General features: G+C 34.0%; 2 protein-coding genes across 17 annotated transcripts in view; both read left to right on the top strand.

Moving 5' to 3' along the window:
- LOC125678996 (lysosomal amino acid transporter 1 homolog) overlaps nucleotides 1-10,216 on the top strand; it is a 26,905-nt gene extending 16,689 nt beyond the window's left edge. For 12 of the 15 annotated variants that reach the window (XM_048917849.2, XM_056162720.1, XM_048917874.2 and 9 more), the window contains 3 exons: nucleotides 3,702-3,788; nucleotides 6,106-6,276; nucleotides 7,213-10,216. In XM_048917849.2, coding sequence (XP_048773806.2) covers nucleotides 3,702-3,788; nucleotides 6,106-6,276; nucleotides 7,213-7,395 — 441 coding nt within the window. In that variant the 3' untranslated portion in view covers nucleotides 7,396-10,216. The remainder of the gene's footprint in view (nucleotides 1-3,701; nucleotides 3,789-6,105; nucleotides 6,277-7,212) is intronic. The other 3 variants (XM_048917908.2, XM_056162739.1, XM_056162732.1) reach the window with 1 other exon arrangement.
- A 4,716-nt stretch (nucleotides 10,217-14,932) lies between these two features.
- LOC125678947 (uncharacterized) overlaps nucleotides 14,933-25,216 on the top strand; it is a 30,139-nt gene continuing 19,855 nt past the window's right edge. The window contains exons 1-2 of one of the 2 annotated variants that reach the window (XM_048917774.2): nucleotides 14,933-14,982; nucleotides 17,018-17,045. The gene's annotated coding sequence lies outside the window, so the exon portion shown is untranslated. The remainder of the gene's footprint in view (nucleotides 14,983-17,017; nucleotides 17,046-25,216) is intronic. The other variant, XM_048917781.2, reaches the window with a different exon arrangement.

Genomic DNA, 25,216 nt, shown 5'->3' with positions numbered 1-25,216 from the left:
ACATTGAAGATGTGTATGTGTCTTTTTGAAAGTGATCAGACAATTTTCAAAAAATTTACATGTAGTTGAACTTTGTCATTTTTTAAGCATTTCTTGAATAGACGATACCTATTTTGTGTAATCAACTCCTCTTACACCACTTGACGTTCCTCAAACTTTGTACAATTGATTGTTATGGATACATTAAGATGTATGCGTGTCTTTTTGAAAGTGATCAGACAATTTATGAAAAATTTATATGTAATTGGGCTTTGTCATTTTTAGCTCACCTGAACCGAAGGTTCAAGTGAGCTTTTCTGATCACATTTTGTCCGTCGTCCGTCTGTCCGTCCGTCTGTAAACTTTTCACATTTTTGACTTCTTCTCCAGAACCACTAGGCCAAATTCAACCAAACTTGCCATAAAGCATCCTTGGGTGAAGGGGATTCAGATTTCTTCAAATGAAGGGCCATGCCCTTTTTCAAGGGGAGATAATCAAGAAAAGGTAAAAATAGGGTAGGGTCATTAAAAAATCTTCTTCTCAAGAACCACTGGGCCAGAAAAGATGAAATTTATAGATAAGCTTTATTAAGTAGTGCAGATTCTAAATTGTTAAAATCATGGCCCTTGGGGGTCGGATGGGGCCACATTAGGGGATCAAAGTTTTACATACAAATATATAGGAAAAATCTTTAAAAATCTTTTTCTCAAATACCACTGAGCCAGAAAAGCTGATATTTACATGAAAACTTTCTGACATAGTGCAGATTCAAGTTTTCAAATCATGGCCCCCGGGGGTAGGATGGGGCCACAAGGGGGGATCAAAGTTTTACATACAAATATATAGGAAAAATCTTTAAATATCTTCTTCTCAAGAACCATTGGGCCAAAGAAGTTGACATTTACATGAAAGCTTTCTGACATAGTGTAGATTCAAGTTTGCAAAAACTATGGCCTCCAGGGGTAGGTTGGGGCCATGATAAGGACTAAGGTTTTACATGCAAATATATATAGAAAGTCTTCTGATATGGACCAAGGTGACTCAGGTGAGCGATGTGGCCCATGGGCCTCTTGTTTAAGCATGTTTTGAATAGATGCAACCTGATTAAAATCAGACTTCCTATCTGTGCCATATACTCTGCATAAGAAATTTAGCTGACATAACCGACTAGGGGTCATGTTCACGTGAACTTTATGTTTGCCGATTTCAGCGCGTCGCCTATGAAATCTTTGGTGTTCACAATTCAAGGAATATGGCTGCGATTATTATAATCCCCCCCCCCCCGCGAACGAAGCTCTGGGGAGTATATAGGAATCACTCTGTCTGTCCGTCCGTCTGTCTGTGCAGATTCTTTGACTTAGGCATACCATATTTGGCACACAGGTAGATCACCATGAGACGATGTGTCGAGTACCTTCATGACCTCTTTATGACCTTGACCCTTGACCTCAAGGTCAAAATTAAAGGTTTTTTACAATGGATTCGTGTCCGGGCCATAACTTCTTTGTTCTTTGACATAGGCATACCATATTTGACACACGAGTGTATCACCATGAGACGATGTGTCATGTACCTTCATGACCTCCATATGACCTTGACCTCAAGGTCAAAATTAAAGGTTTTTACAATGGATTCGTGTCAGGGCCATGACTTCTTTGTTCTTTGACATAGGCATATCATATTTGACACATGAGTGTATCACCATGAGACGATGTGTCGAGTATCTTCATGACCTCTATATGACCATGAACTTTGACCTCAAGGTCAAAATTGATTATAGCGTTTTGACATAGTCATACCATAAGACATGGGTGTATCACCATGAGACTGTGTCATGTACATTCATGACCTCTTTATGACCTTGACCTTTGATCTCAAGGTCAAAATTATAGGTTATGCCATGGATTTGTGTTCGGACTATATCTTCCATTTTCTTCTACAAAGGCATACCATATTTTTACACTCAGGAAAGAGGTAATTTATACCTATTAACAACACCTTTTGGGAGATTGGGGTAAGCAGGGGGTATTCTTAGTGAGCATTGCTCACAGTACATCTTGTTTGGTTTGAAAGAAAACACATCACAGCTAGATGTGACATCACAATGCTCCGTTTACGTCAACTGTTATTTTATTCCTTGCGTTAATTAAGTAAATCATCTTGAAAACTATTCAATTCGTACCCATCCCTATTCATACATAAATTGCAATTCACAATTAATTTAATTGGGGTGTATTTTATATCATACTGTTGTTTTTATGAACGGAATAGATAAGGCATTATTGCGAAAGTTTGAAATTCCTTATGTGAGATTATACAATTTTATAGTGTGGAATAAACTTTATGGGAGAGAGATTACTGCTACTTGTTTACGAATTGCCGGGAACCACCTAAATAGCTATCATTGACTCTATGGCGCAATCTGACTGGCTGATAGTTCTCATGAATATTCCAAGCAAAAGATCATGAGGACATGACCCCCTATGGGGTTATGTCAGATCCTATTGTAACGATTTTAATTAGGATCTCATTTTAATTAGATTGGAAAAGATGGTATCTAATTTTGTAATTAACTCCTCCTACAGCATTTACTTGACATCCTTTGAGACCTTTTACAGCTGTTATGGAAGCATTGAAGATGTGTATGTGTCTTTTTGGAAGTGATCGGACATTCTTTGAAAAATTTACATGTAGCTGAACTTTATTTGTGTTTGTCATTGTTTAAACATGGTACCTACTTTGTGGAACTAACTCCTCTCACAGCCAAAAGCTAGTTAGATAATTGAATGATCAATTCATAATGCAGTATTGATGTTCTCGTGCACACCCTCTTAAATTAGGTAATTAATAACGAACGATCTAAGTTTGTTTAATGACGTGCACCCTAATTTTATGGGAAACTTAGAAAACAAACTTTTCCTTATTGCAGATTTACAATCCTTATATGTTGTGAATAATCTAGTGCGCTGTTACTGTATGTCAATACATAAAAGATCGGGCTCATTCTTCATGAAATACTCATATAAAAAACGCTGTCTATTGAATTTAATGAACATTTTAAAAATGATGAATTTTAATGATGACTTCATAATGATATGTACTTTTTATCATCGTTACTTTGCTATTTAAACTATCATTCTTGTTGATGTGTTACTGATCCCAATGCCATTTTTTTTAGAAATGCTATTAAAACATATTTCATGAATTTGAAACATAATTTTATTAACTGTATGATAGTACATTGTACACCTGAATCTCGTTGGCACCCTTAATTTTATTAACTGTATGATAGTACATTGTACACCTGAATCTCGTTGGCACCCTTAATTTTATTAACTGTATGATAGTACATTGTACACCTGAATCTCGTTGGCACCCTTAATTTTATTAACTGTGTGATAGTACATTGTACACCTGAATCTCGTTGGCACCCTTAATTTTATTAACTGTGTGATAGTACATTGTACACCTGAATCTCGTTGGCACCCTTAATTTTATTAACTGTATGATAGTACATTGTACACCTGAATCTCGTTGGCACCCTTAATTTTATTAACTGTATGATAGTACATTGTACACCTGAATAACGTTAGCACATTTGCATACAGTGATGGTGATTTATAAGTACTCATTCAGGCAGTGTGCATTTATTGGTAAACACACGATTAATCATATTTTTTAACTTGATTATTCTGTTATCTGTATTGTGTTATTTTTTCAGGGTTTTAAAGATCAGATGGGTTATGCTATAGGAGTAGTCTCTAGTATATTTTACATAGGATCACGGTCAGCTCAGTTGTACAAAAATGTGAGTATATGACATAAATTTGCCCTCTACGATAAATTCTAGATTCATTCAATGTACATACATTGTAGTACATATGCACTTGGCTAAAGATTCAATTGGTAATGCAATTAATTCCTTATTTCTGCAGCATTATGAAAAAAATTGTCAATGTGTCAGCCTTCGAATGAATTTTCACAATTATGTACTAATGAGAATGCTTTATTACTGTATTTATCCCATTAATCACCCCTATCTATAGAAAGCAAACCTGGCAGATATTTCTAACTAGGAAACAAAATAACAGCCTTTTTGGAGTCAAAATATTTTCGATACTGTATATGGTCTCAGGGTAATTTAAGAAAACGTGCAAGTTTGTGGAGTGTTATAATTAAATTTATGGCTAGCTCGATGTCATTCTTTCTCTTAGTATATAGTCTTGTAAAAATAAAACCATTAAACTCATATCAATGAAAATTGGGTCCCATGAAAGCATTCAGTTTTACAGTATCTTATGGTTTACAGCCTGCCGTTCTAGCTGTTTGTGATTTTTTTTTATGTGTTTATTTACTATGTTAACTAGAATCCAGCATCTGAATACTTATCACCATGTTTTAAAAGGCAGATTTTACATAATATACTGGGTTTACCTTCTTTCTCTAAGTGTTTATTGGGGCAAATACTAATATGGTGAAAATAAAACTTTTTGCGTCTGCAGTGCATGTAATCATCAGAAATCAATATTGTACAAAGTACGAAGAAGAAAATTATAAGATTTTAAAAAAGGCAATGAAAAATTGATATATTGGTGCAGTGTGTGCTTGACAAAGTGGATATATTTTGTACCAGTCCATGCTTGTATATGTTATTGTTTGTTCTATGCAGACAGAATTAATGAAATAGCAGTTTAGTTATCAGTGTGGTTTTATTTCACGTTTAATTAGTTTCTTCTTTCTCCTGAAGAAGGGACTTGTCGTCATAGAAATTTAACAATTTTATTTTATTGTGTATGGCCCTCTATAAACATGTAGATAACTACATGTGTTATTTTATAGCTCTATACATCAAAAAGATCTGATAAAGATATTATACAATTATTGACATTTTTTTAAGTTGACACCTACTTTTATTCGCCCTAGGGAAGTCAATATCACTTCCTTGGGGTGGGTAACTCATGGTGACAACTGATATCATCCACTGTACTAAATGATTATCTTATTTGGCCAATCAAATAGAGACACCTTTTTTTATCTCAAGTAACAATCAAAAAGCATACCATGATAAGCATTCTTGGTTTTCACTGTTTTTATTCTGTGTACCTGTTAAATGAAACCCTGTACATGTGCAATTGTGCAGTGGATATTCAGCAAGAACTGATACTTTTTTCTAGCCAATCAGCAGAGGGGATCAAATATTCATTTGATAAAGTATTTTGTTGCATATGGTTTATTACTGCTGTAGCTCACTCTCTCAATATATCTATATCCTCATACTTAAAGGAGGTTTTATATATGTACATGTATTGTTCCACACCTGTCCTATTCTTCCACCCTTCTGTCTATCCTCTGTCCTGTCCTTCTGTCTATCCTGCCCTGTCCTTCTGTCTATCCTCTGTCCTGTCCTTCTGTCTATCCTGTCCTGTCCTTCTGTCTATCCTCTGTCCTGTCCTTCTGTCTATCCTCTGTCCTGTCCTTCTGTCTATCCTGTCCTGTCCTTCTGTCTATCCTCTGTCCTGTCCTTCTGTCTATCCTGTCATGTCCTTCTGTCCTGTCCTTCTGTGTATCCTCTGTCCTGTCCTTCCGTCTATCATGTCCTGTCCTTCTGTCTATCCTGTCCTGTCCTTCTGTCTATCCTGTCCTGTCCTTCTGTCTATCCTCTGTCCTATCCTTCTGTCTATCGTGTCCTGTCCTTCTGTCTATCCTGTCATGTCCTTCTGTCCTGTCCTTCTGTGTATCCTCTGTCCTGTCCTTCTGTCTATCCTGTCATGTCCTTCTGTCCTGTCCTTCTGTCTATCCTCTGTCCTGTCTTTATGTTTATCAACTGTCCTGTCCTTCTGTCTATCCTGTCCTATCCTTCTGTCTATCCTGTCCTGTCCTTCTGTCTATCCTGTCCTGTCCTTCTGTCTATCCTGTCATGTCCTTCTATCCTGTCCTTCTGTCTATCCTCTGTCCTGTCTTTATGTCTATCCTCTGTCCTGCTCTTCTGTCTATCTGTCCTGTACTTCTGTCTATCCTCTGTTCTCTCCATTTAGAATGATAAAAATACCACTGTCCATGAACTTTTTGGACACCCCTTGCACATGTGTATGAAATATCTTAATGTTACCAATGTCTGTTTGCAGTACAAAAGGCAGTCAACAGACGGACTGTCCGTTTTGATGTTCTGGCTTGCTATTTTGGGGAACTTGACGTATGGTCTTGCTATATTAGTACGACAACTGGACAGTGTGTATGTTATTCGACATGTCCCCTGGCTAGTGGGCAGTCTAGGGGTCATTCTTCTAGATGCTTCTGTATCCTTTCAAACAAATTTGATTATTAGTATGTTTCGGCCCTCCTCAAAGGATCCCTATGATAAATGCTTTGTTTGTCTGATAGAACTTCTTAAAACTTTGCAAACAGACGTATTTTATTTGATACAGCGGTAGGTATAATTTAAAAAAAAAAGAAAAAAGACAAGACATGTAATGATCTAATAGTATTCAGTCACTTGGTCAAAGTTCATGGTCACAATAGCACATATTACTGATAGGATTTTAGTCCTTTGTTAAAAGTGAACTGCTTCTGTACAGAATAGGCCTAGAATTGCAGCACAAGATTCTGATTGGTGTTTATTGCGCCAAATATTTTACGTTGTCTTTTGCTATGACATCATAATAACGACGTTTTGGAATAAATGTGAAATCTTCATATGAATTTTATATACATTGTATATACAAAATGTATATACACAAATGTATACCAAATATATAACCAATGTTATACATTAATTATGATATCATAATGAACTTTACTAAACCGTAATAATGTATTTTATATCACTTTGCGCTGTGTACATGTGTAACTAACCAAATGATCAACTGGTTTATGATCAACCCAACATTTGAATTTTGTAGTAGTAAACATGATGATTAACCCCAAATTATGGTGTAAAATATAATAATGCAATACTGATTTACGATCAGCCCAAAATGTAAATATTGAAATTTGATATAGTGTAAAACTTTCTGATAAACCTAAAATAAGTATATTGTAGTACATTATCGAGCCCAACATACATACATGTAGTACATAACAGTGCTTTTCTTACCCATCATTGACTCATAGTTCCAAATAACCAGACCTCATATTTGCACTAAATTTTAGATACACCAAAATATTCACACAGTATATATCATCATTCTTCAGTGAAATTTGCACAAAGATTATTAGCCTTAACCAATCAAAAGTTATTGGTACAGTTTAAGTATTATGGATCTAATGGTGGCTATGTCAGACTGTACTCTCAGGAAATTGTTGTGGATCAAGATATTGTACAGAAAGGAGATCAAAAGAAATTGTCAATGAGTGCAGCTGTACTTGATTCTCAGGGCCAGTACGGGGCCATCATCACGGTTCAACGTTTTACTTAGAAATTAGATTTGGGAAAATATTTGAAAAACTTCTCGGGAATATCAAAAATACAAATTTGCAGAGTTATTTTCTTATGATAAAATACAGGTTAATAGTGTACATGAATATGACATGAAAATCTTCCTCTCTAGAAATATATTTGTCAAAGTAATGTATGAGCATGCTGATGTGATATAGATTCATTTTCGTTCAAACAGTGATTAGTTTAGAGCCACAATCATCAAAGATGCAGAGTTTTCCACTGAATAATATAGGTATAATATAGGTAACACTATAGATGATATCTAAACCCTCCCTCTAAACAACATCTGTCCAAATTATATGCAAGCATCCCTATGTAGTATACATTCAAGTTTATTGACTATTTAAACCCCCAGGCCTGCAGGGTAGTTCTACAAAATGGGAGCAATGTTTTTCATCACAAGATTGAAATTATTCAAGAACACCAAGACTGCACCTTATCAAAATAAATAGTTTCTGGGGTCACAGTAGGTATGTAATATATATACATGTATATATAAGTAAAGATTCACAGTAGGTATGTAATATATAGATAAGGGTTCTTTTAAAAGCCAAACATGGCTATCATTTAGTCAGAATACAAATAATATGAGCTTCAAGCAAATACCCTCATGTAATGTAAAGTATTCCAGATTTTGAAGAGGTGCAAGGTGACTCAGGTAAGCACCGTAGCCCATGAGCCTCTTGAAACTGACATATATACCAATCCTTTAGCAGAGATTCTTATGATCAGTTTTTAGTCCTAGCAAAAATTAACTTGTAATCCGGATTGCAGATGCACAATATCATTCTTTATTTACTACACACTGAGGAATGCATCAAAGTGTTTTGCCTTAACCAATCTATAGTTGGTGGTGCAGTTTAAGTATTATGGGTCAGGTGAAGACTTCGACAGACTGTCTCAGGAACCATTGCTCCAAGATCAGGAAATTGTAGTAAATGGAGATCATCTCAAGTACGATACCATCAACTGATGCATCATGGATTCTGTTGAAAAATGGAATGCCTTAATTTTCATGGACTGTGTTATATAAGATGAAAATCAGCTCATTTGTCTATTTTGGTTTTACAGTTATATAGATTTCTTTAGATGATTGTTCAGAGAATTTGAAATGTGTGTGCGTGTGTGAACTGTTCATGGATTTTAATTCATCTTGATTGTGCATTGTTTATTCAGTATCTATTGTGTGTTAATAATGTTGTGAAATATAATGATTGTATGTGTCGTACAACAGACTATATAATGTATTTAGAAATGTTTAAAACATTCAAATGTTGATGTAATACGGAAAAATTTATCCATTTCTGAATTTCTTGTCGGCATTTGATAGACTGAGAGTCAGGAAAGAACATGTATGCTATTGTCAACACCTATGAGTAACAATAGTAGATGAGCGGATCATAGGATCTAATTTTAATTAGATTAATCGTCAACTCCACAGGAATATTTTTTGTTTTACTGCTCTATCAATCTCATTTTGATTTATACATTGTATCTAGTATATGTACACTTTTATCAAAATGATCCAAAATTTCAACTTAAAGATCCAACCAGTTATTTTCACCAGTGTTTGTATGACATTTTATACTTGCTTTTATTACGGGGCACTCTGCTGGGTTGTTACATGTATTGTATTCCACGGCATTAAAAATTAAGATTGAATTGCATTTATGATGTGTTCATGAAATTTGAATATCTTGTAGTAATTGATCTATGTAACCAGTGCCTGTCGAAAAGTGAATGATAAGTGAATCATATTTATATTGATACATGTTTGAGTCGAAAACAACATATTATTAAAACTATGGCTGTTGTTTCATTTTGGGGCCATTACCAATATAGTTTCAGTAGCAAGTGCCAAAGACTTTCTGTTTATAGTCAATTGTTCAAATGGTATGACCTCAAGTTAGGAATAGGGGCCACAATTATGAAGTCCAGAATTTGCATAGGAATATACTGGAAGGTTTAGAAAGTCTATAAAATGTGGGTAAATGGTGTGTTAAAACCTTACACAGTGTATGACGAAATTTATAATACTTGACATTTTCATTTGATATCTATGTTAAATTTCCAATTTTCATGTTATTCTGAAAGATTTCATTGTTTAGGAATGTTTGTGTTTCTTTTTACAAGATTTCTCCACTATATCAAACTTAATGAATATTTGTGTTTTTTAAAAGACATCTCCACTTCCTTAAGGAATTTCAATTGTTCCACTTTTAAATTATGAGATGAATATTTAATTTATTATTTTTGAAGATTTCTTTGTAAATTGAGTACCGGCGTTTCTTTCTCCAATGAATGAATATCTATACATGTACATGTATCGTTTTAAATTTAAAGATATTACCATCTTCATAAATATATGTATGAATACATGATTATACTTTATGTTTCATTGATTTGAATACATGTGCTTCTTTTCAAAGACTTAAAATTCTCCACAAAGTCAACGGATTTTTGAAGTGAGCTGAAAGTATTATTTTAAAGCAAATCAAAATTTTTAATTTACTGAGTGATATTTGTTTACTGTTTACTGTCATACGATACTTACCTCAATGATTTATGGTGACACTTGAATTTCTTTTTATTAGAGATGCATTATGGAACCATTGAGGCATTTTGTTTTATCGCTTTACATCTCTTCATATATAATTTTATATAAATGTTTGAATTCCTACTTTGTGAAACTTGTATGTGAGTATATGCAGTATTTGTTTATACAATACTGTTAAAGTGATGTTTTTAAAAACGTGCCTGAGAATTATACAATAATGATTAAAAGCATTTTAAGATATTCTGAGTAGTATATTGTTATGTCTTGTCAAGAAAACCAATTAAGGGCATCATCAGCATAGATTGGATTGACCGTACACAATGACCATGCATTGCTGTGGCAGATCCAGCGCTGGCACATTGGATGCCCCCCCCCCCCCCCTATAATCCAATATTTTATTCCCGCCTTTGTAAAAAATAGGGCATATTGCTTTGCACATGTCTGTCAGTCTGTAGACCAAGTCTTGTCTGCTCAATATCTAAAGACAGTTGCCAAACTTATTCAATGGCTGCTTTTAGAGAGTAGATGACTCTAAATGATTTTCAGGTCACAATGTCAAAGGTCAACTGAACATCTAAGATATTCTCTGCTCAATATCTAGAGAGGGAATGCTTTGCTTGAAATACATCAAACTTGGTACACTGGTTCTACCTAAGGAGTAGATAAATCTTATTCAAAATTACAGTGAATTACAAAAGACTGGTTGAGTTTTCAATTGCCTGCTGGATTGATCAATAGACTTTACAATTTGGTCAGCCAAGAATCACATTTGGTCTGAATTTAAGTCATAAAGTTACTCAAGCTTAGATTGCTTTTACAGGTAAATCTGAGTTGATTTCAATATCTTTTGCAGCTAGTTATTTTTTAAAGTGAATATTATAAAATTAAATTTAATTATATTTCTCTCTCAAATATACATTTGATTACTTTAACAATTTTTTAAACTTTGATTACTTTAAAAAAAAAAATTAAATTTTGTATTAACTTTACTTTAACAATGTTTAAGTAAGAAAAAAGTGCACTCTCTTTATTTCTCTCTCTCATTTAAAACATTATTTCAAGTGTTTCTAAATCAATAAATCTGGAATAAAATCAAGTTTGATTATATTTCTCTTTCAAAAATACTTTTGATTACTTTTAGTAAAGAAAAAGGTGCACACACACACACACACACACACACACACTCTCTCTCTCTCTCATACAATTTTTTTTATTGTGATTAAAATGAACTTTACTAAACTCTCATCAATTTCATTTAATAAATTTTCATTAGACATCTCACAAAGTGTCCACATGTACCATTCATCTGTTTGTCAATCTATATTTGAGGTCAGTCAATTCATATGCACAAAGAAAACTTCCAGAATACTCTTCTATTACTGTTTCTGACCAATAGAATTCTTGTTATTCTAGCTAAACCATTCAGGTTCAGTCTTCTATCGTTTAGTTATTCTATTTATAGTCTTTAGGGTTGGTTAGTGCACATCTACCTAGCTGTGTATTTCTTTAGGAATTTCACAACACCTATTCAGCTTAGAACCATGAAAAAAATAAAATGGAGAGGTATTTTAGAAATGGAAAAGAAATTTCCGACGAAATAAATAAAGAAATTAAATTCTTTTCCTAAAATAATCAGTAAAACTGCAGTGTTAAATTATTTTATTTAGGGGGTTGTCACTGGCACTGAGAAAAAAAGTTGTCAATTCTTTGTCATACCTGAGTAACTTCGTGACCTAAATTCAGACCAAATGTGATACTTTGCTGACCAAATTGTAAAGTCTATATTGATCAATCCAGCAGGCAATTGAAAACTCAACCAGTCTTTTGTAATTCGCTGGAAGGTTAAAAGTCAAATTACTCTGGACATGATAAGATATTGTCGACTCAATATTTTAAGAACCCTTTGCTTGACAGACATGAAATGTGATACTCTGGTACATCCTATGAAGTAAATGACCCCTATTGATTTTAAGGTCAGAGGTCGAACTACCCAAGACATGGGTTATTGTCTGATCAGTATCTTGAGAACCCTTTTAACAGACATCAAACTAAATGATGCCCCCAAAGAGTAGATCTCCCATTGGTTTTCAAGTCACAACTTAAGTCATGACTTAAATGACTGGTTATATGCACATGCGCAAAACATTTTATCGTGAAACAGTCTATTTGGAAATGTTTGCTTAAAGTATCTTGAAACATATTGTTGCTTCTGACCAGTAGATAACCCACATTTTCACTATCACTACAGAAATGTTGATCCTTCACAGTGATTGCAGTCCCGTGGGGACCCGGGTTAGAATAGGTCCTCAGTACCCCTTGCTTGTCTTAGAGGTGACTAATAAAATAATCTCTTTTGGATGAGACCGCAAAAACCGAGGCCCCGTTTGACAGCAGGTGTGGCACGATAAAGATCCCTCCCTGCTCAATGGCCGTAAGCGCCGAGCATGGGCCTAAATTTTGCAGCCCTTCTCTGGCAATGGTGACGTCTCCATATGAGTGAAAGATTCTCGAGAGGGACGTTAAACAATCAATCAATCAATAACTGCAACTGGGAAGTGGCTTGTACCACATGTTTTGAAAACATTTTTTTATACGGGTAGATATACATGTATGTCCAAAATATAAACATCTTATTTTGTCAGAACTTTGTAGTTTGAGCGGGGGCTTTGCCCTTTCCTCTAACCCCCGCCCCCTTTCACCCTAGCTGGACCCACTGGTGATCTATGACACCCAGCCATTTAACTACCCCCCCCCCCCATTTCAGAAATTTCTAGACCCACCACTGATTTGTGAATGATATTTTACACATATTAGAAGATCTATTTGTAAGTTACGGATATCAGCTCGTAAATTAATGATTCAAGTTGGTAGATATTCTGGTATTACTAGGAATGAACGTATATGTAACAAATGCAACTCCGGTTTAAATGTGAAAAGTTTGTTGATGAAAGAAAGTCTTTTTGTGGTGCTATAGAAAAAACAGCTATTTTTTTTTTTTTTTATATATATATACTAAACTTAATGATGAGCAAAAATTAATTTACATACTATGTTCTGAAGATCCATCTATTCTAAATATAACTGGACAATTTATTTTGAACAATGTATTATAGGATTAAACATTCTTTTTGAAAAATTTATCGATGTGTAAACTCTGGACATTTTACTCACAAACTGAATAAAAGTGCAAAGTACTTTTATGTTAAGTTTGTGAGTAAAATGTCCAGAGTTTACACATCGATACGTTCTTCAAAAAGAATGTTTGATTCTTATAATTCCAATTCCTTTCCCTGTATTATCAATTTCAAAAATTTGAATAGTTTCCCTACACTATGTTATTTGTTTTCAGGCGCGTATGTATACATAGCGTTTTTGGATTTATTAATTGATGTGTAAATTCTCGTTCAGATTTATTTTTGTCCAGTTAAAACAAATGTAATAAATAACATTGGAATTATGACACTGTATTTGTATGTAACTATGTGTTATGTAATCACTTCTTTCTTTATTTGTATACATCTATCTATCTATATATATCTATATCTATCTATCTATCTATCTATCTATCTATCTATATATATATATGTACAGTATTTGTATATATTTTTATGCTGCTCCTTGAGGGCCCTTGATTGGAAAATAAAATATGTTCTATGTTCATATCATAGCACAATACTCCGTTGTGGTATTATTAAACATTGAATGTGGGCCCCGTAAAACTCAAAATTAAGTCTACTTCATAAAAGAGACCCTGCTCAATATAATTTCACATGAATTGTCTCATCTTTGGTACATAGCATCAAAATTTATGTAATTCCTCGCTGAATGTTGCATGCTGGTGATATTCCAATATGAGCGACAAATTCTCGACTGCGACGTAAAACAACAATGAAACAAATCGTGGAACATAGAATGCATATAAAAAATGTAAACAAACAAAATTTCGCGTACAGGCTGCACTCAATTATGTTAAAATCATAATACTGTTAATTTTGAAAGATGACCCATTTATGGCAACAGGATGAATGCGATATATCGAAAAATTGTCTTTCATATTTATATGTGAAACATAGTTCTAAGTAAAATAAAAGTCTGATTGTATAGAGAAAAAACGTTTATGGTTTGAAACTAGTTCAAACACTATTCAAACCCTCATTTTTTAAAATTTCTTCCTCCTTCTAAATCTGAGAGAGAGAGAGAGAGAGAGGGGGGGGGGCAGTAAAACGTGTAAAGTGAGGACAAATTTCAACCAATGGACAGAAGTTGTGAGGACAGAATTGCACTATGAGAACCAAAAAAAAAAAAAAAAAAAAAAAAAAAAAAAAAAAAAAAAAAAACCACCAAAAACAACAACAACAACAAAAACAAACAAAAAACAACCCACCCCCCCCCCCAAAAAAAATAAATTAAAAAAATAGAAATGTCCTCACAATTACGTCCTCATAAATGTGACCTACAGCATACATGTGGAAGATGTAGATACAAAATATTAGCTTAGTGAGGACAAGTGGTGTGGGGACATGTTCTCACTAATATTTTCTCTCAAATACCCTATTTTTCGAAAGAGAGTATTAGATGAATTTTTTTTATAGATATCCCTGTAGCTACACCTAACATCGTACTTTTTTGCCTTTAGAATAATATATTCTCTTCTACGTACACATTGTGAGGACGTCCTCACTCAGTAGATTTGATTTGGTCAGCTCTATAGTAGAGAGAGAGAGAGAGAGAGAGAGAGAGAGAGAGAGAGAGTTATGTACATAACATTACATTATATTTGAGAGTGTTATGTACATAACATTACATTATATTTGCGTACTAGAACTCAGTCCTGTATTGTATTGTGATTTGAATCGTATATGTTGAATGTTATACCCGTTTAAAATCATATCATATCATATTGACACCCCCATTATTTCGGAATCCATTACGCCAATCATGCCGTTACGCGTTTTATAAAGATATTAATGCATCCTGTTTGAATTGGGTGTTCAGCTTCAGAATCAGGTATTACTATTTGAGTTTTTAATTAGAAAGATGTATCATGTGAACGGTGCTACTGCTAGTAAAACGTAGCAGATTGCACAAATCGAGGGCAAATTTAAAGGTCTGCAAATGCTAATCGTTTACTTTATATAGGTTCGAACTCGAGTGTATACTCCCAAAAGAATAGCTGCAGAACTGACACTGTAGCTCTCCGAAAAAAAATTGTGTTGACAGACCTGTCAGTCAACATATTTTTTTTCGGAGAGCTACAGTTCTGCAGTTACCAAAAGAACTGACGATACTGTAGTCTGTACTATTCTTGAATGTTAGCACATTATATACTACATATATATATACCAGTTTGCTTAGATCAGTCTTCGCGCTTAATGATTTTTACCACAAGCCCATCGGGCAAGTAAGAGTGCAAAATTTGGTAGCCCAAATAACATTTTACTAGCCCAAATGCTATTCAAGAATGATTCAACATGATTCGAAATTTCAAGTTTGAACATTTTTATTAGGACTGTATTACAATACAAGTTTAAGATGAGAGTTGAAGGCCTCTTTCAACTTCTAATTCTGTCATTTCAGTCAGATTCTCCGAATCCTCCAATGTTTTAATTATTCTAGTTCTTCATCATCACTCTCATCCTAAATATTAAAGTAACACACCAGGGTTGTCAACTAATTCTCATACATTCTGAACGTCTGATCCGGCCGCTTGTGGTTTTTCACTTTGGGGTAAAATGCTTGCGCCATTTTCTATTTTCGTGTTCACTTACAGAATCAATTCTGAATTCTCTGAGACGAACACGAATTCACAATTTGCAATGGTTTCCTTTCTGCATCAGATGCAAAATACGAGACCATCATTGTATTCAAGCCAGGGACAGTTCTTCTGCCAAACATGCTGATAATTTTCTTTGTCGCTTTGATTCCTCATACTTCTTAGCGCCAACTTTCTCTTCCTCTGTAAGAACTGGTTGTTTCACCAATTTTCAAACAGAAATCATACTCTAATTTCAAAATCATAATCTCCACCGGAAATATGTACTGGCCCACCGGGCATGTGCGTTAATAATTTTTGGTAGCCCGATCCCGATTTTACTAGCCACGGTCATCGGGCTACCGCTTAATTTCGAAGACTGTTGGATTGTGTCAAAACCCTGTGAATGGGAATACATTTTTCATTTCTAAATTGATGGGCAATTTTACAAACATTTGAAATGAAATAGGGATCTTAGTCAGTTATAGATAGAATGTTCTATCGTTAAAGTGGTAATGTCCTACGAACCCGGTTTAAAGATAGAATGCGTCCCATATACCTGCAATGTAGCAAAATAAAAATTGTGCTCTGTACAAGTTTCGGTAAAATCATGTCGTGTATCACATTAATGTACAACCAAAAGTCACCATCACAACTGACTCGTCATTAATTCCATTTTAATTAGCGCAGAAAGAAAACTAAAACCTAAGAGTTTGAATTTTGCTGTGTACAGCTTTCATTTTACCAAAATTTGTCATTACGTTAGCAAACAGCTCCCAAATATTTAGATATTACCTTTTATGGAAAATGTACAATGATCTTTTCTATGCCATTATTTTACAGTAAAATTAACTTATAGTTTCAAATAAACGCCGTAAATTGAGAAATGTAAGTTAAGTCAACATTGCAGAGTCAAATCAAATTAATATAAAGGTTTAATATTCTTTTGATGAAAATTGCTTTCATTAGGCCTGAATGAAGAATATTAATCAGATTGCATTGGCAAAAGATTTCTTTTCCCTCTAGCATTGTAGAGATTATTTCTGCCTGTTCGTCTTTCAATTCTATATGGTAATTCTATGTCCACTGCACATCATACTATTTTTGTCTTCAAGTTATTTGTGAAAGGTATATTTCACTGTTTTCCATATATGGTAGTGGGCGGTTCATTGAGCATTCATTTTCAAAAACAGCAGGGTGTTCCGATGATAATTTCCGGTAAAATGGCAGTCGAGAAAAGTTACATTTCAAAGTGCTCAGTTTACAATATTATTTTACTGTTTTTTACAGTGTTAAGGACATACGGATTACCAATGAGGTTAGTTGTATTCAATTTCAACTTTAAATTTACACGATTGTTCTTTGGTGATTTTGAAATCGTTTTGGAGCAATTCTGCAATTTTCTGCTACGTACATCACGGGTATATGGCAGGCATTCTAACTGTGGTGAGGACCTGTCCCAAGATACAGTTAGATTATTCTAACTAAGTCAGTTAGTGCTTGTTATTGGGCTACAGTGTATAAAACTTGATCTTTTTGCACTAAAAATACATACATCCGATTTTTGTTCCCATAAACTTGTTTTGTCTATTTAAAACAGGAACCAGTAATTTTTTTTATTTGTAATAATAAAAGTAGGGGTCTATACCATGACATATAAAGTACATTGTGACTTCATATTTCACCAACCGTAATGTGTTATATCTGTACGTCGTTTCATTTTCCAATTTCAAATAAAGGTTGTTAGTGTATCATTTCATACTGATATTACAATGTCGATCTGTATCGTAGAGCATATCTTAACAAGAATTACTGGTATGTATCTGTATGTCATCCTTATACGGAAGTTCCGAGTTCCCCAAGAGTTATTTCCCTTTGTCGAACTCTTCCGTAAATTATGACGTAAAATATGATGACAATGGGTACATTTGCTAATTACTATCGTTGTATTATTTCTTAAAAGATGATATCCAGAGTTTCTGAGACCATCCTATCTCAGGGAAAAGGCAACTTTAGTGAGTTTATGAGTATTGGATAACAAAATGGCTCAAACAAATATTGTTAATTGCCATCTTTCTTTGATAAAAGCGTCACTCATGTAGAAGAGGAAACGAATAATGATTCAATAGCCAATTTGATGATCTTATTCAAACAAATTATGCTTGATATGGCCAGAATATGCATACCAGTGATTGATATAAACAAAAGTTAGGCTTTTATTACATTAATCGTACGTAATCGTTATGTACAATGCCAGTCTACAATATAATGTATACATTGTGTACCCACCATACGTCATAAAATGTGAAAGAGTTCGACAAAGGGAAATAACTTTTGGGTAACTCGGAACTTACGTATTAATTACTATCAAAACATACTTGGTACTGTTCAATAAACACACTGACACAGATAAGTTACAACACCCTGATACCACGCGATAGAGGAAAACAGCAATGACTGACTTTTGTCCCAATTCTGATTGACTGGCCACAATGAAATGGCATGGGATTTCAAATTCGGGTTGGAAATCGAGGTTTGTTGTCGTAAAACAGGATATTTTTGGAAAATCAATTGGAGTATTTTTGCAATCCCAATCAGGATATCGGGATTTGTCTTTTTGACTACTTCAAATAGGGATAATACCGCATAAATCGGGAAAGTTGGCACATATGCAATCAGTTTACATCCATCGTCCTCTGTTGTGTATTAACAATTAAATGTATTTTAACTTCTTGATAGCTACTTAATTTTCAAATTTGATTTAAAGCCTCTTTGGTGCAAAAGAATCCTATATTGTAAATTTCATTACATTAAAAAATAATTGCAAAACATTGACTAATTTTCCAAACATCTCTATTTCTGAACATCTTAAAGGAAAACTGAATACATGTACATAGTTAAGCAGAACAGGAAGCCCTTTATGAAAATTGTAAATTTTCTTGATCCCCCGGGGTAGGGGTTCAGTATCTAGGGTGGGGCCAAAATGGACATTTAGTGTTAATGTCTTTAGTGTTTAAAACTCATCCCATTTTCTTCCAAATACAAACTTACTGCATGTTCTGGAATATTAGGATAACTTCTGAAGCTCTTGCCAAAATTTATAATTTCTTGTAAAACTGTAAACTTATTGTTATAAAATTTTTGATATGGTAATAAACGTTTAAAACTCTTCTTCTTTACTTCTGCTAATTATAGATGTTTTGAATATAAATTGAATGCATATTTAGAAATTATACCATAAAAAGGTCTGTCTGCCAAAATTTTAGATTTTTAAGAAATCTTAACGTATTAAATATCTCCTGACGCATTTAAGGCAGAGATTCCACATTTGGTATATAGATTTCTGATGGTAAAACTTTTATTTCATACCATGATCTATGACCTTTGTAACCTTGATCTTCTCCAAAACAGCAATTTTTTAAAGAAGACTTTTAGTCATATAGGTGTTGAGGCATCTCTATGCTGTGTGAATTCAATTTTTGTTATGTTGTGATCTTTTGGGGCTACAATATGTGGTCAAAATTTTTCTTTGGAAAAAAATTGCCAAAAAATCTTTTAAAATTCACAATAAATGAATAAAGGCAATGCCGATCGAGGTGACTCAGGTGAATGATATGACTCAATGACCTCTTGTTTATATATATTTTGATAATGTATGAACTGTTCATGTAATATATTAATCATGCAGAATATTACACAAAGTACTCTACCTGGGGCTGGTAGGGGACATGTATTGCTCTGCAATATGTTCAAATTATGACTCTAGGGTGGTCTCCGTTCGTAATTATATGTTGTGATGTTTAAAGTTTAAAGGTTGTCTGTGCTCGTAGCCTTGTATGTAGACATCTTCTACAACTTTGCATGAAGTTGTACATTTACAGCCTTGAATTACTAAAATCTTGCACGTAGAGAAACATTGCGAAGATTGAAATGTGCATTAATATAATTATATACATCATAATGTATACATGTATATATATTTAGAAAGAACATGTTTTACTCGTACATTACTTTAAAAACTCGATCTGAAGCCAGAAATATGACTTGGATTTCAATTACATGTATTGCAGAAGATTGTGGGAAATTTGGAATGATTTTCATGCATTTAAAAAAAAATTCCAACACCACAGGCACAGTGTCCTGAGTATGGGGAGAAATCTGATTCCTCTGACTAGAGATACGAGGGACCTGGGTTTGAATCCTGGTCTGATCCATTTCATTTTCTCCTCTCCTATAATACATTTAAAACTCTATTAGAGTATCATTGTAATATGTCAATTCCTAGGCCTTCTTAGTCAATAACCTACAATTATTTGAAACTTTAATAGACTATATGCATGGTAGAAAATATATGAGCTAGACCATAAAAAATGACTGTGAAGTCATTCAAGACGATTTTCTAAGCTATGTTACATATATTTTTAAGTATATTAAGGTTATTAGAAATTATATATACATGTGTGTGTGTGTGTGTATATGTATATATATATATATATATATTAAAAGAAATAGAATAAACAGTACACAAAGTTAAAAATTTAACGCAAGCGCTTTCATTTTATAATCCTCAGGCGTTACATTTTAAAATAGTTTTGAAATGGTCTGACGTCATAAAGACGTCCTAACATTTGTGTACTGTTTATTCTATTTCTTTTAATATTTTATACCGGACACTGTGATTTTTTAAAAACACAATTTGGATATATATATATATATATATATATATATCACATGTATCGTTTAGATCCTAGGGGTAAACGTAAGGTTGGGTGTTATAATTGTTTGTTTGTGCTTTATATATATATATAAATACACACACACACACACACACACATGCATGTATTTAAATTTCAAGGTTCAAACTTAACACTTGCCAAATGTGAGAGTGAAGTTTAAGGTATGGCATGTACAGACTGAACAGTTATCTGACACAGTATTGAGAAAAATTTATCATTTACTTCATTATCTGACACGATATTCAATGAAAATTTTATCATTTACTATGTTATCTGACAAAATACTCTGTACTTGAAATGTAAGCATTTTTTGATCTCTTTGATATTCAGTTATTTCTAAATGAAAATGTAAGAGAAAAACAAAAACATTCATTTTTTCGAAACTGAATCCTAGTGTGGAATATGATGTTAGAAGTTGCAGATTATTAATTTACACATTCACCTTGAAAAATCTCAAATACATGTATAGAGTTGTCAACTTTTTCAAATAAAAATCACAGACTGCATACATGTACATCAACAAAAACTGTTTTCATTTATTTTGTATGTTAACATATTTAAAAGCATATTATATACATGTATACATGATTAATTTGATGTTGATAGATTTTTTTTGATCAAGGCAAAAGAGCTTAGAAATTAGTGATTTTTAGATAAAGAAAATGGCAAGATAATGAACAAGTTTGCCATATGTTGTACATAACGGGAGTCATTTACTGAAATTACAATTACCTTTGTATGTCTTGCCTTATTAACAACATTACATAGTTTCAAGTTACGGGCCAAATTAGACTATTGGTGAACTTATCTCTCTAAAAAAAACCTTTTAAATAAAACATCATGCACCAGAAGCTAATTTATGTAGAAATAGTGATATTGATTGGCTTTTGGACTTTTAAATGGAAGAAAACAAAAGCAATGCTAGTATGATGTTACAGAGCAATAATGGATATTAAATTTCATGTGGTCTATACAATATTTTGGTTTGTTTTTATGCATATATTTCATTGCATGTAGAATTACTTGAAAATTTGAATTGGTTTTATTCACGCAATGAATTGTGGTTTGTCATTATTGAGATGTGTATTTTAGGAAAATTAAATGATGGCATGCAAGTATGTCTTCCAAATTTTTCTACGGTTCTGGTGACTGTCATATCCCCCAATAAGGACAACAAAACTACATTATTGGACTTTTTCTTATTGTGGATACATGTATTGCACTGAAATTTTGTCATTATTGTCCGACAGGAGTATGATGTAGTCTGTTTGCGGTACTCTTGTTGATTGATGGGAAAGTCTTAAGTGTGTTTAGTTAAGGTGGAAAAGTCGTAAGTGTGTTTAGTGAAGGTGGAAAAGTCATAAGTGTGTTGAGTTAAGGTGGGAAAGTCTTGTGTTTAGTTAAGGTGGAAAAGTCGTAAGTGTGTTTAGTGAAGGTGGAAAAGTCATAAGTGTGTTGAGTTAAGGTGGGAAAGTCTTGTGTTTAGTTAAGGTGAAAAAGTTGTAAGTGTGTTTAGTGAAGGTGGAAAAGTCCTAAGTGTGTTTAGTTAAGGTGGAAAAGTCCTAATTGTGGTTAGTTAAGGTGGGAAAGTCCTAAGTGTGCTTAATTAAGGTGGAAAATTCCTAAGTGTGTTTAGTTAAGGTGGAAAAGTCGTAAGTGTGTTTAATGAAGGTGGAAAAGTCCTAAAGTGTGGTTAGTTAAGGTGGGAAAGTCTTAAGTGTGCTTAATTAATGTGGAAAAGTCCTAAGTATGTTTAGTTAAGGTGGAAAAGTCCTAAGTGTGTTTAGTTAGTGTGGAAAAGTCCTAAGTGTGTTTAGTAAGGTGAAAAAGTCCTAAGTGTGATTAGTTAAGGTGGAAAAGTCCTAAGTGTGGTTAGTTAAGGTGGAAAAGTCATAAGTGTGTTTAGTAAGGTGGAAAAGTCCTAAGTGTGTTTAGTGAAGGTGGAAAAGTCCTAAGTGTGGTTAGTTAAGGTGGGAAAGTCCTAAGTGTGTTTATTTTGGGTTCATCATCATGTGATAATTTCAGTTAGCTTTTATCTTTTTTTTTATGCCCCCTCCACCCTTTCAAACCTTCAAAGAAGAGGGGCATATTGCTTTGCACCTGTCAGTTGGTCTTTCGATCGGTAGACCAAATGTTGTCTGCGCAATATCTTGAGAACCATTCACTTGATTGTAATGATATTTCATATATGGGTTGGTTATGATAGGGTAATGAGTAGAAGAAAACCCCTATTGCTTTTGAGATCACATGGTCAAAAGTCAAGGGTCAATTCACTCTGGACATAGGAAGATACTGTTTGCTCAATATCTTGAGAACCCTTTCCTTAACAGACATCAAACTCGGTACATTGTAAGGAGAATATGACATATTTTATGCATTTTTAGGTAAACTCGAGTGACCTATTGCTATCGGTTGTCGTCCGTCACACGTTAACAGTTGTCGAACATTTTTGACTTCTTGATAACTGCTATTACAATTCTTTTCAAATTTGGTATGAAGCATCTTTGGGACAAGGGGGACATAAATTGTAAATTTCAGGACTCCTGTACCCTGGGGCCCTAGGGGTGAGGCAAAAACTGCCAAAAATTGACCAATTTTCAAAAATCTTCTCTAGAACCACACATGTGCAAGAAAAACTAAATGCATAGCGATGTAGAGCAGGAAGGCCTCTACCAAAATGTAAATTTCATGATCCCTGGGGGTAGGGGTTCTGACCCCAGGGTGGGGTCAAACTTAGTATATAGTATTTATGTGTAAAACATTTAAATAACATCTTCTTTTAAATTAGTGCTATTGATACAAAATTGAAACTAAATGGATATTTTAAAGGAGTAGGTAGTCCTTTACCAAAATTGTAAATTCCATGATCCCAGGGGTAAGTGTGGTTTCAGATTTATACTGATTTGAAGGACTTATTTAAGTTTGCTGATACTGTATAAAATCTAAATGCATACTTAGGAATAGCAGAAAAAAGATATACAAAAAATGGTGAATTTCACAACCCAGGGTTTTGACTCTAGGAATGAGTCCAAATTAGTCATATCTTTTAATGTTAATGCACATATTATATTATATAAAGCCTTTCATCAGTGTATGCACTTTTGAGGGCATTGAAGTTTGAAGAACACATCTTGTTTTATACATCCCTTGGGGATCCGGGTTAGAATAGGTCCTCAGTACCCCTTGCTTGTCATAAGAGGTGACTAAATGGGGCGGTCCTTCGCGAAAACCGAGTTCCCGTGTCACGATAAAGATTCCTCCCTGCTCAATAGCCATAAGCGCTGAGCATAGGCCTAAATTTTGCAACCCTTCACCGGCAGTAGTGACATCTTCATATGAGTGAAATAATCTCGAGAGGGACATAATACAATATTCAATCAATCAATCTTGTTTTATACTGTTGCTGAACATTAGAATTTAGCTTAATATATAGATATTCAGAACAGGAATTTTTTTTCTAGATTTCATAGCTCTTGGGAGTAGAGATACTTTTCACGAGTCAGGTGACCAATAAGTCCTGTGGTCCTCTTGGTTTTTTTTTCAAGTGTATACTACATAGTATTATCACTGATCTAAATTTAAAAACTTGAAGAAATAAACAGATCAACACTTCATAGGATTGCAAGGGTAAATTTATTTGGTTGATCGGTTTTGACTGTAGGACTGTCGTCACCAGAACAATTATGTATGAATTAATGTTTTTACTGATGTGAAAAATGCTACTGAGGTTGCTATAAACAAAAACAAAAAAAGAGTAAGGTTTTGTATGTATTATGGATTTGCTTAATAATATAATTTTATACATGATATGATTAGTTTACAATCAATCTGATTAAAATCCTCGATCTGTTCCTCTTTCTTCATCTTTTTTTCTTATCGCTACAAATCAGATCCTCGATCTGCTCCTCTTTCTTCATCTTTTTTTTCTTGTCGCTACCTCGTGTAGCGACAAGATGAGATTGAGTTTACAATGTATCTCAAGTTTTGTATAGAAATATAGTATGTAAATGTGATGTTTATATATACAAGGGCAAGTTAATAAGTAACCAGCCTAACTTATTTCTGGTTGAGATCCACCTCTTCTTTTTCGATGTAATTGCCCTCTTGTGTGATGCACGTAGACCAACAGTGTTCAAGTGCCATCAGCCCAGAACTGAAAAAATTAGGGTCCTTTCCATTGACCCACTCCTTGACTGCCGACACGACTTCTTTGTCAGACCGGAAATGACGTCCACTGATATCCTTTATCAAGTTGGGAATATAGGAAGAAGTCGCTAGGAGCTAGGTCAGGCGAATAGGCAGGGTGTGGTATTAATTCATACTCGTTACGCTCTACAGCATCCATTGCAACTCTTGCATTGTCCTGTTGCAGCAAAACACCTTTAGACAGTTTACCTCGGCATTTTTCACGGATGGCGGTTCTCAGCTGGTCTAGCAAGTTTGCATAGTACACTCCAGTTATTGTACTTCTCTTGGGTAAAAAATCCAACATAATAATGCCTTTTGCGTCCCAAAATACTGTGGTCATCACCTTGTCAGCAGATGGTTGCATCTTGAACTTCTTTGGCCTCGGGGGACCCAGGCCCTACCCACTGATGACTCTGAGCTTTATTCTCTGGCTCATAATAATGTACCCAAGTCTCATCTACAGTCACCAGATGCAAATGAAAATCATCTTTAAATTTGACCTAAAACGCTTCAACAAGGCGCTGCATACTGATGCTCTGGTTGCCATTTGCTCATCACTAAGGGA

The sequence above is a fragment of the Ostrea edulis genome, chromosome 1 (genome assembly GCF_947568905.1).
Source record: "Ostrea edulis chromosome 1, xbOstEdul1.1, whole genome shotgun sequence".
In the NCBI taxonomy this organism is placed as follows: domain Eukaryota; kingdom Metazoa; phylum Mollusca; class Bivalvia; order Ostreida; family Ostreidae; genus Ostrea; species Ostrea edulis.
Note: the sequence above shows the minus strand (reverse complement) of the source record. Positions and strands in the feature narration are given on the sequence as shown.